At 49.6% G+C, this 15,010-nt stretch overlaps 1 protein-coding gene across 1 annotated transcript in view; it reads left to right on the forward strand.

Moving 5' to 3' along the window:
* Positions 1-8,357: 8,357 nt before the first annotated feature.
* Positions 8,358-15,010, forward strand: part of LOC134944059 (caspase-8-like) — a 61,434-nt gene continuing 54,781 nt past the window's right edge. The window contains exons 1-2 of the mRNA XM_063932595.1: positions 8,358-8,682; positions 9,780-9,867. Coding sequence (XP_063788665.1) covers positions 8,375-8,682; positions 9,780-9,867 — 396 coding nt within the window. The 5' untranslated portion in view covers positions 8,358-8,374. The remainder of the gene's footprint in view (positions 8,683-9,779; positions 9,868-15,010) is intronic.

Raw genomic sequence — 15,010 nt, forward strand, 5'->3', positions numbered from 1 at the left:
TGTAACATGGAGAAACCACGCTGATCAGCATGTAACATGGAGAAACCACGCTGATCAGCATGTAACATGGAGAAACCACGCTGATCAGCATGTAACATGGAGAAACCACGCTGATCAGCATGTAACATGGAGAAACCACGCTGATCAGCATGTAACATGGAGAAACCACGCTGATCAGCATGTAACATGGAGAAACCACGCTGATCAGCATGTAACATGGAGAAACCACGCTGATCAGCATGTAACATGGAGAAACCACGCTGATCAGCATGTAACATGGAGAAACCACGCTGATCAGCATGTAACATGGAGAAACCACGCTGATCAGCATGTAACATGGAGAAACCACGCTGATCAGCATGTAACATGGAGAAACCACGCTGATCAGCATGTAACATGGAGAAACCACGCTGATCAGCATGTAACATGGAGAAACCACGCTGATCAGCAGGAAAGAGGAACAGCAACAGCTGAACCAATACTTAACCAAGTAACAATGCAGGAAAACGAAGCACTGGGCGGGTGCCCAGCATCCTCTACGGCAGGGGTGGCCAACCCACGGCTCTCGAGCCGCATGCGGCTCTTTCATCCTCCGCATGCTGCTCGATCCGCGCCCGGCCACCGCTGCCCGACACTGCGCTACTTCAGGACTTCAGGCGTGTGAGGAGAGGGGAGGAGAGCGCAGCGCGCGCCTCTCCTGCCCCTCTGACTCCTGCGGCGATGTCTAACTTAAATTCTGTGCCGGACCATGAGCCAATCAGGGCTCGCGGTCCGGCAGCTAAGGCTCGTGATTGGCTGCCGGACTGCGAGCTCTGATTGGCTCACGGGCTGGCGTTGAATTGAAGGTATACACCGCCGCCGGAGTCAGAGGAACAGTAGAGGCGCGCGCTGTGCTCCCTTCCCCTCACAGCAGCAGCAGCAGCACGGTGAGCAGCACTTGGGGGGGGACATGTGTATCTGACTATCTGTGGGGACATGTGTATCTGCGCTGGGGGCATAGCTGGCACTGTGGGGGCATGTGTATCTGGCACGGGGGGCATAGCTGGCACTGTGGGGGCATGTGTATCTGGTTTTGTGGGGGCATGTGTATCTGGCACTGGGGGCATAGCTGGCACTGTGGGGGCATGTGTATCTGGTTTTGTGGGGGCATGTGTATCTGGCACGGGGGGCATATATTTATCCAGCACTGTGTGGACATATGTGTATCTGGCACTATGGAGGGGGGTATATGTATCTGGCACTGTGGAGGAACCCATTTATTGGCATTTATATATGTGTGTGGCACTGTACTGGGGCATTATATGTATGTGGCACTGTACTGGGGCATTATATGTATGTGGCACTGTACTGGGGCATTATATGTATGTGGCACTGTACTGGGGCATTATATGTATGTGGCACTGTACTGGGGCATTATATGTATGTGGCACTGTACTGGGGCATTATATGTATGTGGCACTGTACTGGGGCATTATATGTATGTGGCACTGTACTGGGGCATTATATGTATGTGGCACTGTACTGGGGCATTATATGTATGTGGCACTGTACTGGGGCATTATATGTATGTGGCACTGTACTGGGGCATTATATGTATGTGGCACTGTACTGGGGCATTATATGTGTGTGGCACTGTACTGGGGCATTATATGTATGTGGCACTGTACTGGGGCATTATATGTATGTGGCACTGTACTGGGGCATTATATGTATGTGGCACTGTACTGGGGCATTATATGTATGTGGCACTGTACTGGGGCATTATATGTGTGTGGCACTGTACTGGGGCATTATATGTATGTGGCACTGTACTGGGGCATTATATGTATGTGGCACTGTACTGGGGCATTATATGTATGTGGCACTGTACTGGGGCATTATATGTGTGTGGCACTGTACTGGGGCATTATATGTGTGTGGCACTGTACTGGGGCATTATATGTATGTGGCACTGTACTGGGGCATTATATGTATGTGTCACTGTACAACATGACTAAAAACGAGGTTTTGACACAAGGTCATACTCCTACAAATGTCACACCGAAAGGTGCGTGCACAAAAATGGGGTGTGGCTTTGTGAAAACTAGACCACGCCCCCATTTTTGGGCGCGCGCCTATGGTGCGCACATGATAGTGGCTTTTGCCCTTTACTACGGATCTTTTCTGGCTCTTTGCCTCTGACTGGTTGGCCACCCCTGCTCTACGGACTACAAGAAAAGGATTTACCGGTAGGTAATTAAAATCCTATTCTCTCTTGTGTCCTAGAGGATGCTGGGGTTCCATTTAGTACCATGGGGATGTACCAAAGCTCCCAGTACGGAAGGGAGAGCGCTGAGGCTCCTGCAGAACAGATTGACCAAACTTAACTTAAGGTCCTCAGAGGACAAAGCATCGAACTTGTAGAACTTAGCCAACAGGTTCAACCCTGGCCAAGCGGCTGACCGGCAAAGCAGCCAAGCCAAGACACCCCGGGCAGCCAGCCAGGAAGATCCCACTTTACGGGTAGAGTGGGCCTCAACAGAATTTGGACACGGCAATCCTGCTATAGAATAAGCATGCTGGAAAGTAAACCAGATCCAGCGAGAAATCGTCTGCTTAGAAGCAGGACACCCAACCTAGGGGGTAATTCTGAGTTGATCGCAGCAGGAATTTTGTTAGCAGTTGGCCAAAACCATGTGCACTGCAGGGGAGGCAGATGTAACATGTGCAGAGAGAGTTAGATTTGGGTGGGTTATTTTGTTTCTGTGCAGGGTAAATACTGGCTGCTTTATTTTTACACTGCAATTTAGATTGTAGATTGAACACACCTCACCCAAATCTAACTCTCTCTGCACATGTTATATCTGCCTCCCCTGCAGTGCACATGGGCCCTCATTCCGAGTTGATCGCTCGCAAGGCGATTTTAGCAGAGTTACACACGCTAAGCCGCCGCCTACTGGTAGTGAATCTTAGCTTCTTAAAATTGCGACCGATGTATTCGCAATATTGCGATTACTAACTACTTAGCAGTTTCAGAGTAGCTTCAGACTTACTCTGCCTGTGCGATCAGTTCAGTGCTTGTCGTTCCTGGTTTGACGTCACAAACACACCCAGCGTTCGCCCAGACACTCCCCCGTTTCCCCGGCCACTCCTGCGTTTTTTCCGGAAACGGTAGCGTTTTTTCCCGCACGCCCATAAAACGGCCTGTTTCCGCCCAGTAACACCCATTTCCTGTCAATCACATTACGATCGCCGGAGCGATGAAAAAGCCATGAGTAAAAATGCTATCTCCATTGTAAAATTACTTGGCGCAGTCGCAGTGCGAATATTGCGCATGCGTACTAAGCGGAATTTCACTGCGATGCGGTGAAAAATACCGAGCGATCAACTCGGAATGAGGGCCATGGTTTTGCCCAACTGCTAACAAAATTCCTGCTGCGATCAACTCAGAATTACCCCCCTTGTTGGGATCATGAAGGACAACAGAGCGTCCGACTTCCTGTGACGAGAATTTCTATTCACATAAATCTTCAAAGCCCTCACAACCAAGGACTTTGAAGTAATTGAGGAGTCAGTAGCACTGGCACCACAATAGGTTGGTTGATATGAAAAGCTGACACAACCTTTGGAAGAAATTGCAGATGCAGTCTGAGCTCAGCCCTATCTGCATGGAAAATCAAGTAGTGGCTCTTGTAGGACAATGCTCCAATTCTGACACACGTTTAGCAGATGTCAACAGTGTGACCGCCTTCCAAGTAAGAAACTTGATCTCAACCTCCTGTAAAGGCTCAAACTAATCTGATTGCGGGAACTGCAGGACCATATTAAGATCCCATGGTGCCGTAGGAGGCACAAAGGAAGGTTGGATGTGCAGAACCCCTTTCAAGAAAGTCTGCACCTCAGGAAGAACAGCCAATTGTTTCTGGAAGAAAATGGACAAGCCCAAAATCTGGACTTTTATAGAGCCCAGGCGCAGGCCCACATCCACTCCAGCTTGCAGGAAGAGGAGAAACCGTCCAAGTTGAAACTCCACCGTAGGAAACTTCTTGGATTCACACCAAGACACGTACTTTTTCCAAATCCGATGGTAATGTTTAGACGTTACTCCTTTCCTAGCCTGTATCGGGGTAGGAATAACTTTGTTCGGAATGCCCTTCCGAGCTAAGATCTGGCGTTCAACCTCCATGCCGTCAAACGTAGCCGTGGTAAGTCTTGACAAGCGAACGGCCCCTGTTGCAGAAGGTCCTCTCGAAGAGGAAGAGGCCTCGGATCTTCCAGCAGTAACTCCAGAAGATCCGTGTACCAAGCCCTTCTTGGCCAGTCCGGAGCAATGAGGATCGCCTGAACTCTCTTGTTCTTTTGATTAGTTTGAGAATCCTTGGGATGAGTGGAAGTGGAGGGAACACATAAACTGACTTGAACACCCACTGAGTTACCAGGGCGTCCACCGCCACTGCCTGTGGACCGCTTAACCTGGGACAGTACCTCTGAAGCTTCTCGTTGAGGCGTGAGGCCATCATGTCTATTTGAGGTACGCCCCAAAGACTTGTCACCTCTGCGAACACCTCCTGGTGGAGGCCCCACTCTCCCGGATGGAGAGTGTGTCTGCTAAGGAAGCCCACTTCCCAGTTGTCCACTCCCGGAATGAAGATTGCTGACAGCGCCACCGCGTGCCTTTCCGCCCAGAGGATGATTCTTGTTACCTCTGACATCGCAGCTCTGCTCTTCGTTCCGCCCTGTCAGTTAATGTAGGCCACTGTCGTTACATTATCCGACTGAACCTGAATGGCCTGATCTTTCATAAGATGTGCCACTTGTAGAAGACCGTTGTATGCGGCCCTTAGTTCCAGAATGTTTATTGGAAGGATGGATTCCAGACTTGACCATCTTTCCATGGAAGTTTTCCCCTTGGGTGACTGCTCCCCAACCTCTGAGACTTGTATCCGTGGTTTGGAGGATCCAATTCTGAATCCCGAACCTGTGGCCCTTGAGAAGGTGAGACGTTTGCAGCCACCAGAGGAATGAATCCTGGCTTTTGGCAACAGACGTATTCGCTGGTGCATGTGAAGATGAGATCTCGACCATTTGACCAGGAGATCCAGTTGGAAAGACCTAGCAAGGAATCTTCCGTACTGACGAGCCTCGTAGGAGGCAATCATCTTCCCCAGAAGGTGAATGCACTGATGAACTGATACCCGGGCTGGCTTCAGGACATCCTGGACCATTGATTGGATCAACCAATGTTAGAATAGCTTCCAGCAGTATTGTTCTTTTAGCCTGAGAAGCTAGTAAGCCTGATGTGAAAAATCTGTGAGGCGGGAGTATTAGAAACTCCAGTCAGTACCCCTGGGCAGACTAACCTGTCCCAGGGGTCTAGGCAGGATATCACTTAGAGGTTTTACTGAAATCTTTAGTCTCTCTCCCACCTGCCTGTTTCCCAGGCAGTGAGGTCCACCATCAAAACAAAGGTCTTGAGAATACCGAACCCGAAATCCGTTCCTAGGAACCTGGCGGTGCAGGTTTTCTGGAATTTCCCCAACGTCCTAAAAAGGAAGAGGAGGAAGCCTTGGAAGGGATTGCAGTATAGGTGTAGGATCTACTTTCCTAGTCTGTGCAGTTGCGGAAGGAAGATATGTCCACTTACCCGCAGTTGTCTTGGATAGTCACGTATCCCGAGTATCCCCACAGGGCCTCACCCGTGAAGGGCTGACTCACCATACCTTTCTTGGATTCTGTATCTGCAGTCCATTGGTGTAGCCACCGTCCACTGCGTGTTGAAACTGCCAGAGCAGTGGCCCTGCGTTACGCAGGCCAATCTTCTTCAAGACGTCCAGCCGTGAAGCCTGTAGAATCCTGTATGTGACATAGAAACAAGTACATGTCACACCTATACATAGAATCTAAATCATCAAGTAAAGAGCCTGACCACTTTACAATAGCCCCAGAGATCTACGCAATAGTGGGTCTCCGAGTCACACCTGCCGCAGTGTACAGTATTAGAGATTAGTCTCAATAGGTGATCAGCCTTTATGGAGGTTGTACCAGGGACAGGTAACACAACCTTACACAATAGTGGGTCTCCGAGTCACACCTGCCGCAGTGTACAGTATTAGAGATTAGTCTCAATAGGTGATCAGCCTTTATGGAGGTTGTACCAGGGACAGGTAACACAATCTTTGACAATTTAGACACTCTTTAGGGATGTGGATAATAACTCAGGGTGTACTCAGGCTTCCCCAAATAAGGAGATTAGCGCCCTAAACAGTGGGAATGCATTTATTATACTTCTCATCCCTAATAGCCTAAAACATATGTTGCCCCCCTCATATGTCATACATTCTATGGGCAAGTGTACGCTTATTGGGGTACGTAAATGGGGCAAGAGGCATGGCTGTGGGATTTTAATTCCCAGACTACTCCAAAACTGCGGCTTCTTCCCAGTATGGGATATATGTAAGAAATATAAATCAAAGTACACCTCATAGAGGCCACCCCAGGAGTACTGCCCCCGAAGCCTGAGAATTTGTACAGTTTTGATCATGGTATAGACTCTCCAGGAGAAGATACACATTCTGCAGTACAGGACAAAGTCCCTTAAATATGGTAAATGATACACACACACACACACACACACACACACACGAAAATGTCAACATTTTCCCCCCAGAATACCTGTCTGGGTAACCATAATATGGTGAACAGTTCATAAATTTACACTCCCCCCCCCCCCCCCCCCCCATTCCACCCAGTCAATAGCCCTGGTACCTCTGAGGATAGCTGGAGTTATGTGGAGGGCAGCGCTCCCTGTCAGCGTTGCTTCTGCAGGGAGGAAATGGCGCTGGAGAGTGCTGGATCCGCTCTGAGGAAGAAGATCCGCCCCCTGTAATGGCGCATCTTCCTGCACTTAGAGATTATACTGGCCTGAGGTAATTTCTGCAGCAAACAGTGGGTTAGACCTTGTAAGCTATACATGACCAGTGCAGGGTATTGCGTTGGCCCATGACGCCCCTCACAGCGCCGAACACCAGTGTGCCGCTGAGCCTTTCGGAGCGCAGCCTGTCAGAGATGCGCGCCAACCCTTATGCCGCCATTTCACGCCGGTAACCCGCTTACAGGGGCGCCGGCGTCCTACTCACCACTCTAAAAAACAAGAAAACTAAGAACTCCTGGGAGCTCCCCTAGCTGTGACCGGCTCCTCCGGGCACATTTTCTAGACTGTCTGGTAGGAGGGGCATAGAGGGAGGAGCCAGCCCACACTATTAAACTCTTAATATGCCCATGGCTCCCAAGGGACCTGTCTATACCCCATGGTACTAAATGGAACCCCAGCATCCTCTAGGACGTAAGAGAAATAGGACCCAAAGAGAGGATTATGAAACTATACGTCTCGAGTCCTCACTGACGCATTTAAACCTTATAGAGGTAAAGGCAAACCCATTCCAAAAATACTTTAGGGACAAAAATGGAATTAAAAGTACATTTAATGTGGAGGTAGTAGATTTTATTGCAAGAGAAACTAAGAAGCTTCATCTCCTTGGGGACAGAAAACTCTTTTCTCCAAAATTGGATCAGATCAGATCCCTCCCAGCACCCCCAGTGGCACACACGTCATCCCACGCATGTGCAGACAGAACTCCGGGTCATGATCCCGGGGGTCCTACCGTTGGATACAGATGGGTCCACGTTTATCTTGACCTTTAATAGGAATAACTGAGACTGGCCAGTCGGACTTAATCCCCTGCTGTATTGTTCTGTGTATTGTACTGCAGCTGAGAACAATAGATGAAGGGTTTATGCTAATAAGTCATGTTGTGTCTAGGCGCAGAAAACTAGTCAAGATAACTGTGGACCCATCTGTAGATCAGCTGTTACTGCAAGAGCTGTCCCCTGTGATTTTCTTCATGCGGAGATTGGTGGGATGCCACGCCTGATGCTTCCCGCCCCGTGTATTTTATAGTCAGACCTTTACATTCTCTGAACAGTCATTGTTCTAGATTATCCTGTGGCTGCTAGATCCTCAGTGTCCGCTGGACAGCCTATGTCACATCAGACGCGGCACCCATGTCCCTGCATGTAGGAAATGTGGGCATGTAACATACGTGAGATGATAACATGGCAGTTACAGTGGGATTGTGCCCTCTTGGTTACATTGTATCCCTGCATACGCACTTTCCACTAGCCCTCTGTAGGTGCTCTCTGGAAGCGATGCAGAACACGCCATACATTACACAGTGAGGAATTGTTTTATCCTGAAGAAGTGCAGTTTTTACAGTAATTGTTTATTCTTGCTGTTAGCGTAAAGGAAATTTCCACCGTACGTGACTGTGATGTATTCTGCGCTGATGTCAGCTAAACCTATAATATACATTCTGCAGTATATTACCCACACCCTGAAATGGATGACGATCTGCAGAGGCTCCTGCTGCACGTTAGTGAGGATCTCTGGGTCAGGGATGTACAAGCCATGGTATTTCTATGTGGGGACAACCTGAGGACAGCAGACAAGGAACACATCAGGGATGACGGCAAAACGCTCTTCTCAGTTCTGCAAAAGAAAGACTTGCTCTCACAGGGAAACTTATCCTTTCTCAAGGAGATCCTGTGGAGAATAGGCAGAATTGACATCCTGAAGAATCAGCTGAAGCTTCCAGCACAGGAAATAGCGGACCTTCCAAACACCGCCCGACGCATTTCTCCATACAGGTGAGACGCATTGTAAAACAACGCACACCATGTATAAAGGTTACACCATCAAACCTATATTCCATTTCTATATCAATAAGCTGTCACAGCACAGGAAATAGCGAACCTTCCAAACACCACCCGACGCATTTCTCCATACAGGTGAGACACATTGTAACACAACGCACACCATGTATAAAGGTTACACCAACAAACCTTTATTCCATTTCTATATCAATAAGCTGTCACAGCACAGGAAATAGCGGACCTTCCAAACACCGCCCGACGCATTTCTCCATACAGGTGAGACACATTGTAACACAACGCACACCATGTATAAAGGTTACACCAACAAACCTTTATTCCATTTCTATATCAATAAGCTGTCACAGCACAGGAAATAGCGAACCTTCCAAACACCGGCCAACGCATTTCTCCATACAGGTGAGACACATTGTAACACACAGGCACAGGTAACACACAGGCACATGTACAGTACTTATTAAATCACTGTGTCTCATCTCAGGCCTGCTGCCTGTTTTCCCAGGTAGTGAGACCCAGAGCCGTGCCCTGACACATCTTATATCAGCCTTTTACAGGTGCAGGCACTAACTGAAGACCCTAAATGGGTCTAATGGATGGGGTCCACCTTTTCTCTCCATCCATACCCTCCAGGCACCCTTAACCGGCTTTTACTAAAGCCCAAACTCTAACAGATATTTTACTGGGGGTTTAAATCATATAGGTCAGAAACCTGGGACACACCTATCTCCCGCTTATCACTTTACCAGTGCTTCATGTATTCATCTTTCGGAGAAAGCCTCCTATCATCCTGTTAGGGCTCAGAGAGAGGCGCCACCCTTATAGGCAGTGGGACTGGGATGTCCGCTGGAAGTGCCCCTTCGCTGGGAAAAGTACATGCCAGGAGAAGGAACCCAATGTAGGGGGGCAGCAGTGTGCTGGGTATTAGAGGCAGCCCCTGGGGGCTCTTTCCTCTAGCAGTCAGCAAGGCTCAGGAGGGCAAATAGCAGCTGATCCCTCGCTAGTGACCTATGGGCAGAACCTATAGACGTGAGTCCATCATCAGACCATGACCAGTTCTCTCCTGATACCCGCAGGTGCCTCCTGTATGACATATCAGAACGTCTCAGTACCAGCGATGTAGACAAAGTGAAGTATTTGCTGTATCCCGGACCTCACAGAACAGTAAGAATGTTGTTTGGCGTCCCCTGTATCACCTGTGGGGTTAATTAGGTGACATTAAAGACCTACTCATGTCTACTCAAACACACACACTCTGGGCCTAATCCACATCTGTACGCACTTGTCTACGCAGCGGCGAATCATTAGGCTACGGAATTGCTAATCATCGCAAGTGACGCTGATGCCCAGCAAAGATGATAGACGCACACCGCGGCCATCGCAAAGTACCTAGCAACTGTGTCCACATACGCAGCCTGTACGCAATAACGAGGAACATCATCTGACTCGTAACCATATAGCTGCGCATGCTGGGGACGGCTGCAGCGTAGCAAGCGCTATGTTTTTGGTACGTGTTCGTGGTCTGCCGATAATCGCTCAGTTGCGGGAACATCGTCATTCCGTACACACATGAATCAGACCCTACATATTGATTACAATAGCACATTGGCAACAAATTTTTACATTTTTCTAATGGTATATAAAATGTGCCGACAGACGCCCAGGTGGGTGGGAGCTCAACTATAAATCGCAGTGTAAACGTGAACCTGCCCAGTACGTGTGGGCTGCATGCAACATCAGGCTGTATCTCCCCTGCATGCAAAACACGTGTACAGTATATGCACCCCTGGCGTCGCAGCGTGCTCTTTCTGGTGCAATTCTATAACAGCCAGCGGGACGTGCTTCTATATAATGTAGAGCCGCATCTGATGAAGAAATATTTGTATACTAGGTGATTCATCGCGTCCTATGGGCGCTCTTCACACTGTCGTTGGGGGCTACGCCCCCTTAACCCTTGCACGCCCTTGTGTGCAGTATTTGTATTGTATGGCGTATTACCTTCAATCATAATTGTGTGAGTGGTTTAATATTGCACGGACAAAGGGCGTGCGATTGTTAAGGGGTCGTAGCCCCTTGCAACGGCGTGAACAGCGGACGCAGGACCTGATGAATCACCTAGTAGGTGCTGTGGTTGGGGGAGTTGCGGGTGTGGGGAAGACGTGGATGGGGTCCGGGGGTTCCACGGGTTGGTGCGGTGGTGTGACGGGTGGGGGAAAGGTGGGTGCTGCGGGTGGGGGGGTGCCGCGGGTCGGGGAGGGACGGGTGCGGGGGAGGGAGTTTTGAGCCACCGTGGGTGGTGGAGGGGTGTGTGGGGGTGCAGCGGATGGGGCCCGGAGGTACTGCGAGTGGGGGAGGGGTGGGCAATGCTTCTCCTCCTGTCAGCAGCTAAGCTGCTGTTCTCCCTTTGGCAGTGGCTCTCCCGGATACTCGTACAGCAGCTAGTCACTATTGTTAGCGCCGGTGTCCCAACGCGCCGCATTACAGGGAAGAAGACGCACTAAATAAACTACAGCTCCCAGCAGCCCTTAGTGCCGGAATGCTCCGGAATGCTTTGGCGCTAAGGGCTGCTGGGGGCTGTAGTTTATTTAGTGCGTCTACTTCCCTGTAATGCGGCGCGTTGGGACACCGGCGCTAACAATACTGACTGGCTGGCAGAACTGACTGACTCACTGAATCAATGTAAAAGGTGAGAGTGCTGTGCAGTGTCAGTGACGCCGCACACCCACTGCACTGCACTGCACTGTCACCTTTTACATTGATTCAGCGTCCAGACATTACCCTCCGCGATATCACCCACTCTATCCGTTACATTAGCCATCTCGGAGCTTCCAGGCCGGCAGCCCAGGTGCTGTGTTGCGGAGTCAGGGTCTCTGGGGATCTGGGCGCGGCTGTGGCGGGGAGGCAGTTCTGTGACATCACACGCAGAGGAAGCTCCAGGGCTCAGAGAGTATGCGGCGCAGGGAGGGCTATGAAAGCCTTCTACTATGCGGCTATCATACACATCTATGCCGGTGGGCGCAGCAGCTTTTGTTCCACCTGCGCCGCGGCTAGGGAGTGGGGATTGTTGATGGCGGAGGGGGCAGGTGGACTGGCAGCAGGACATAGTACGCTGCAGTAAAAGGATGTTTTCTCATACGTCCTAGAGGATGCTGGGGTCCACTTCATGACCATGGGGTATAGACGGTTCCACAGGAGCCATGGGCACTCTTAAGACTTTTCAATGGGTGTGAACTGGCTCCTCCCTCTATGCCCCTCCTCCAGACCTCAGTTTTAGAAATGTGCCCAGGCAGACTGGATGCACACTGAGGAGCTATACTGAGTTTCTCTGAAAAGACTTATGTTAGGTTTTTTATTTTCAGGGAGAACTGCTGGCTACAGACTCCCTGCTTCGTGGGACTGAGGGGGCAGAAGGAGAACCAACTTCCTAAAGCGTTTCATGACTCTGCTTCTGTCTGACAGGACACCATTAGCTCCTGAAGGGAACTGAACGCTAGCCGTGCCTAGATGCTCACTCCCACAGCACGCCGTCACCCCCCTCACAGAGCCAGAAGTCAGAAGACAGGTGAGTATGAGAAGATAGATCTTCTATCAAGTAAAGTGACGGCTGAGGTCCGCGCGGCTGGCGGGAGCGCAGTGCGTCATTGCTGCCCACACACAGGGACTGCAGGGTGCAAGGCGCGTGGGGGGGGGGGGGGCACCCTAGGCAGCAAAATACCTAAATAAACTGGCTAAAAGGGGCTTAAGTTGCCCAGGCACAGTCCTACCCCTGCCAGTATAAATATTATGAAAAGTCTCTGAGGTAAAAACGCGCCATTGCGGGGGCGGAGCTTCTTCCTCAGGCAGCCAGCACACTGCTCAGCGCTATTTTCTCTCTCTCCTCAGGCTGCAGAGTCATCGCTGGTCCTTCTCCACTTCTGACTACAAGTATCAGGGTGCAAAACAGGGGGGGGGGGGCACAAGCGATTTTGGTGCTGTACAGGTGTATTTACATTGTAAAACAGCGCTGCATGTCAGTGGGCATTTTGTGTTCACAGGCATTAGATACTGGCGCTGGGGTTGTGAACTGGCTGCTCTTAAACTGTGTCCCTCTGACAGATTTTACTGTGGGTCTGTCCCCTATAAGTCCCAGTGTGTCTGTGTGTGTGCTGTACACGTGTGTAAGACATGTCTGAGGCAGGGAGTTCCTCCCCAGAGGAAGCCATTATAGGGACACAGAAGGGTAATGTGGTGGCGCTGCTGACACACCAAGAGCCTGCATGGGTGAAAGAAATACGTGATAGTGTGCATCATATCATTAGGAGATTAGATAAATCTGAGTCTCATGCTGAGTGCTGGAGAAAATCTGTGGAAGATGTGATATTTAAGGGTTCTGTTCTTCCATCCGCAGGCGACCCCTTTGGGTCACATAAGAGACCGTTTGCAAATATTGTGAATACTGATACCGACACGGACACTGATTCCTGTGTCGACGATAGTGACTCCAGGGAAATAGATCATAAATTGGCAAAAAATATACAATAAATGATTGTGGCTATAAGGGAAGTTCTGGAAGTCACGGAAGCCGCTTCTGTTCCTCAGGAGAAGGCTTATTTCTATAAAGAAAAGAAATGTAAGGTTACTTTCCCTCCTTCCCACGAGCTGAATACTCTCTTTAAGGGGGTGTGGGTGAATCCCGAAAATAAATTTCGTATTCCCAAGAGGATTCAGGTAGCTTATCCTTTCCCTGTAGAGGACAGAAAAAATGGGAGTCACCCCCTGTGTTAGACAGTGCACTGTCCAGGTTGACAAAGAAGGTAATTCTCCCTGCACCTGGCACGGCTTCACTAAAAGAGCTGGCAGACCGAAAGATGGAGACGACATTGAAATCCATTTATGTTGCCAATGGTACGCTGCTCAGGCCCACAATTGCTTGCGCGTGGGTGAGTCGCGCTATTGAAAAATGGTCAGAAAGCCTGTAATCGGAAATTGACACGATTGATAAAGATGAGATACTCCTTAAGTTAGGGAATATCAAAGACGCTGCCGCATACATGCTAGAAGCGATGAAAGATATTGGACTCTTGAGTTCACAAGCCGCTACCATGGCAGTATCGGCGGGCGTTGTGGATTTGCCAGTGGAATGCGGATGCAGATTCCAAACGGAATATGGAGGCTCTCCCATATAAAGGTGAGGCCTTATTTGGTGATGGAATAGATGCGTTAGTCTCGCCGGCTACCGCAAGTAAGTCGACTTTTTTGCCTTCTGCTCCTGCACTGGCAAAAAAGACATATCACTCTCACATGCAGTCCGACTCCTTTCGGCCCAATAAATACAGAAAGGCAAAAGGTTCCCCCTTCTTTGCAGGTAGGGGAAGGGGAAAGGGAAAGAAGTCCACAGCGGCTTCAGGATCCCAGGAGCAGAAGTCAACCCCTACTTCTGCCAAATCTACAGCATGACGCTGGGGCTCCCTTGCGGGAGGCTGCTGGGGTGGGGGCACGTCTCAAACTGTTCAACCAAGGTTGGATTCAGTCTGTCCTGGACCCCTGGGTTTTGCAGATAGTATCCCAGGGGTACAAGCTGGAGTTTCAAGACGTTCCCCCATGCCGATTTTTCAAATCGACCTTGCCAGATTCTCTTCCAGAACGAGAGGCAGTAACAACGGCAATTCAAAAATTATGTTAGGATCAGGTCGTAGTCCTGGTACTTTTGTCACAACAAGGGGAGGGGTTTTATTCTAGCCTCTTTGTAGTTCTGAAGCCGGACAGCTCGGTCAGACCGATCCTAAACTTAAGTCTGAATCTCTACTTGAAACGGTTCAAGTTCAAGATGGAATCACTCAGGGCAGTGATTTCCAGTCTGGAGGAGGGGGACTACATGGTGTCAGTAGACATAAAGGATGCTTACCTGCATGTTCCCATTTATCCTCTTCACCAGGCTTATCTGAGATTCGCGGTTCAGGATTGCCATTACCAATTCCAGACATTACCTTTTGGTCTCTCCACGGCGCCGAGGGTATTCACCAAGGTGATGGTGGAGATGATGGTCCTCCTTCATCAAAAAGGAGTCAATATAATTCCTTATCTGGACGATCTCCTGATAAAGGCGAGATCCAGGGAACAGTTGCTACAGAACATCACTCTCTCCCTGTCCATACTCCAACAACACGGTTGGATCATAAATTTTCCAAAGTCACAGTTGGAACCGACGACAAGATTGTCTTTTCTCGGGATGATTCTGGACACAGACATTCAGAGAGTATTTCTTCCGGTGGAAAAGGCTCTGGAAATCCAGAAAATGGTAAAACAGATATTGAAACCATCAAGTGTG

The sequence above is a fragment of the Pseudophryne corroboree genome, chromosome 7, assembly GCF_028390025.1.
Source record: "Pseudophryne corroboree isolate aPseCor3 chromosome 7, aPseCor3.hap2, whole genome shotgun sequence".
NCBI classification, from domain to species: Eukaryota; Metazoa; Chordata; class Amphibia; order Anura; family Myobatrachidae; genus Pseudophryne; species Pseudophryne corroboree.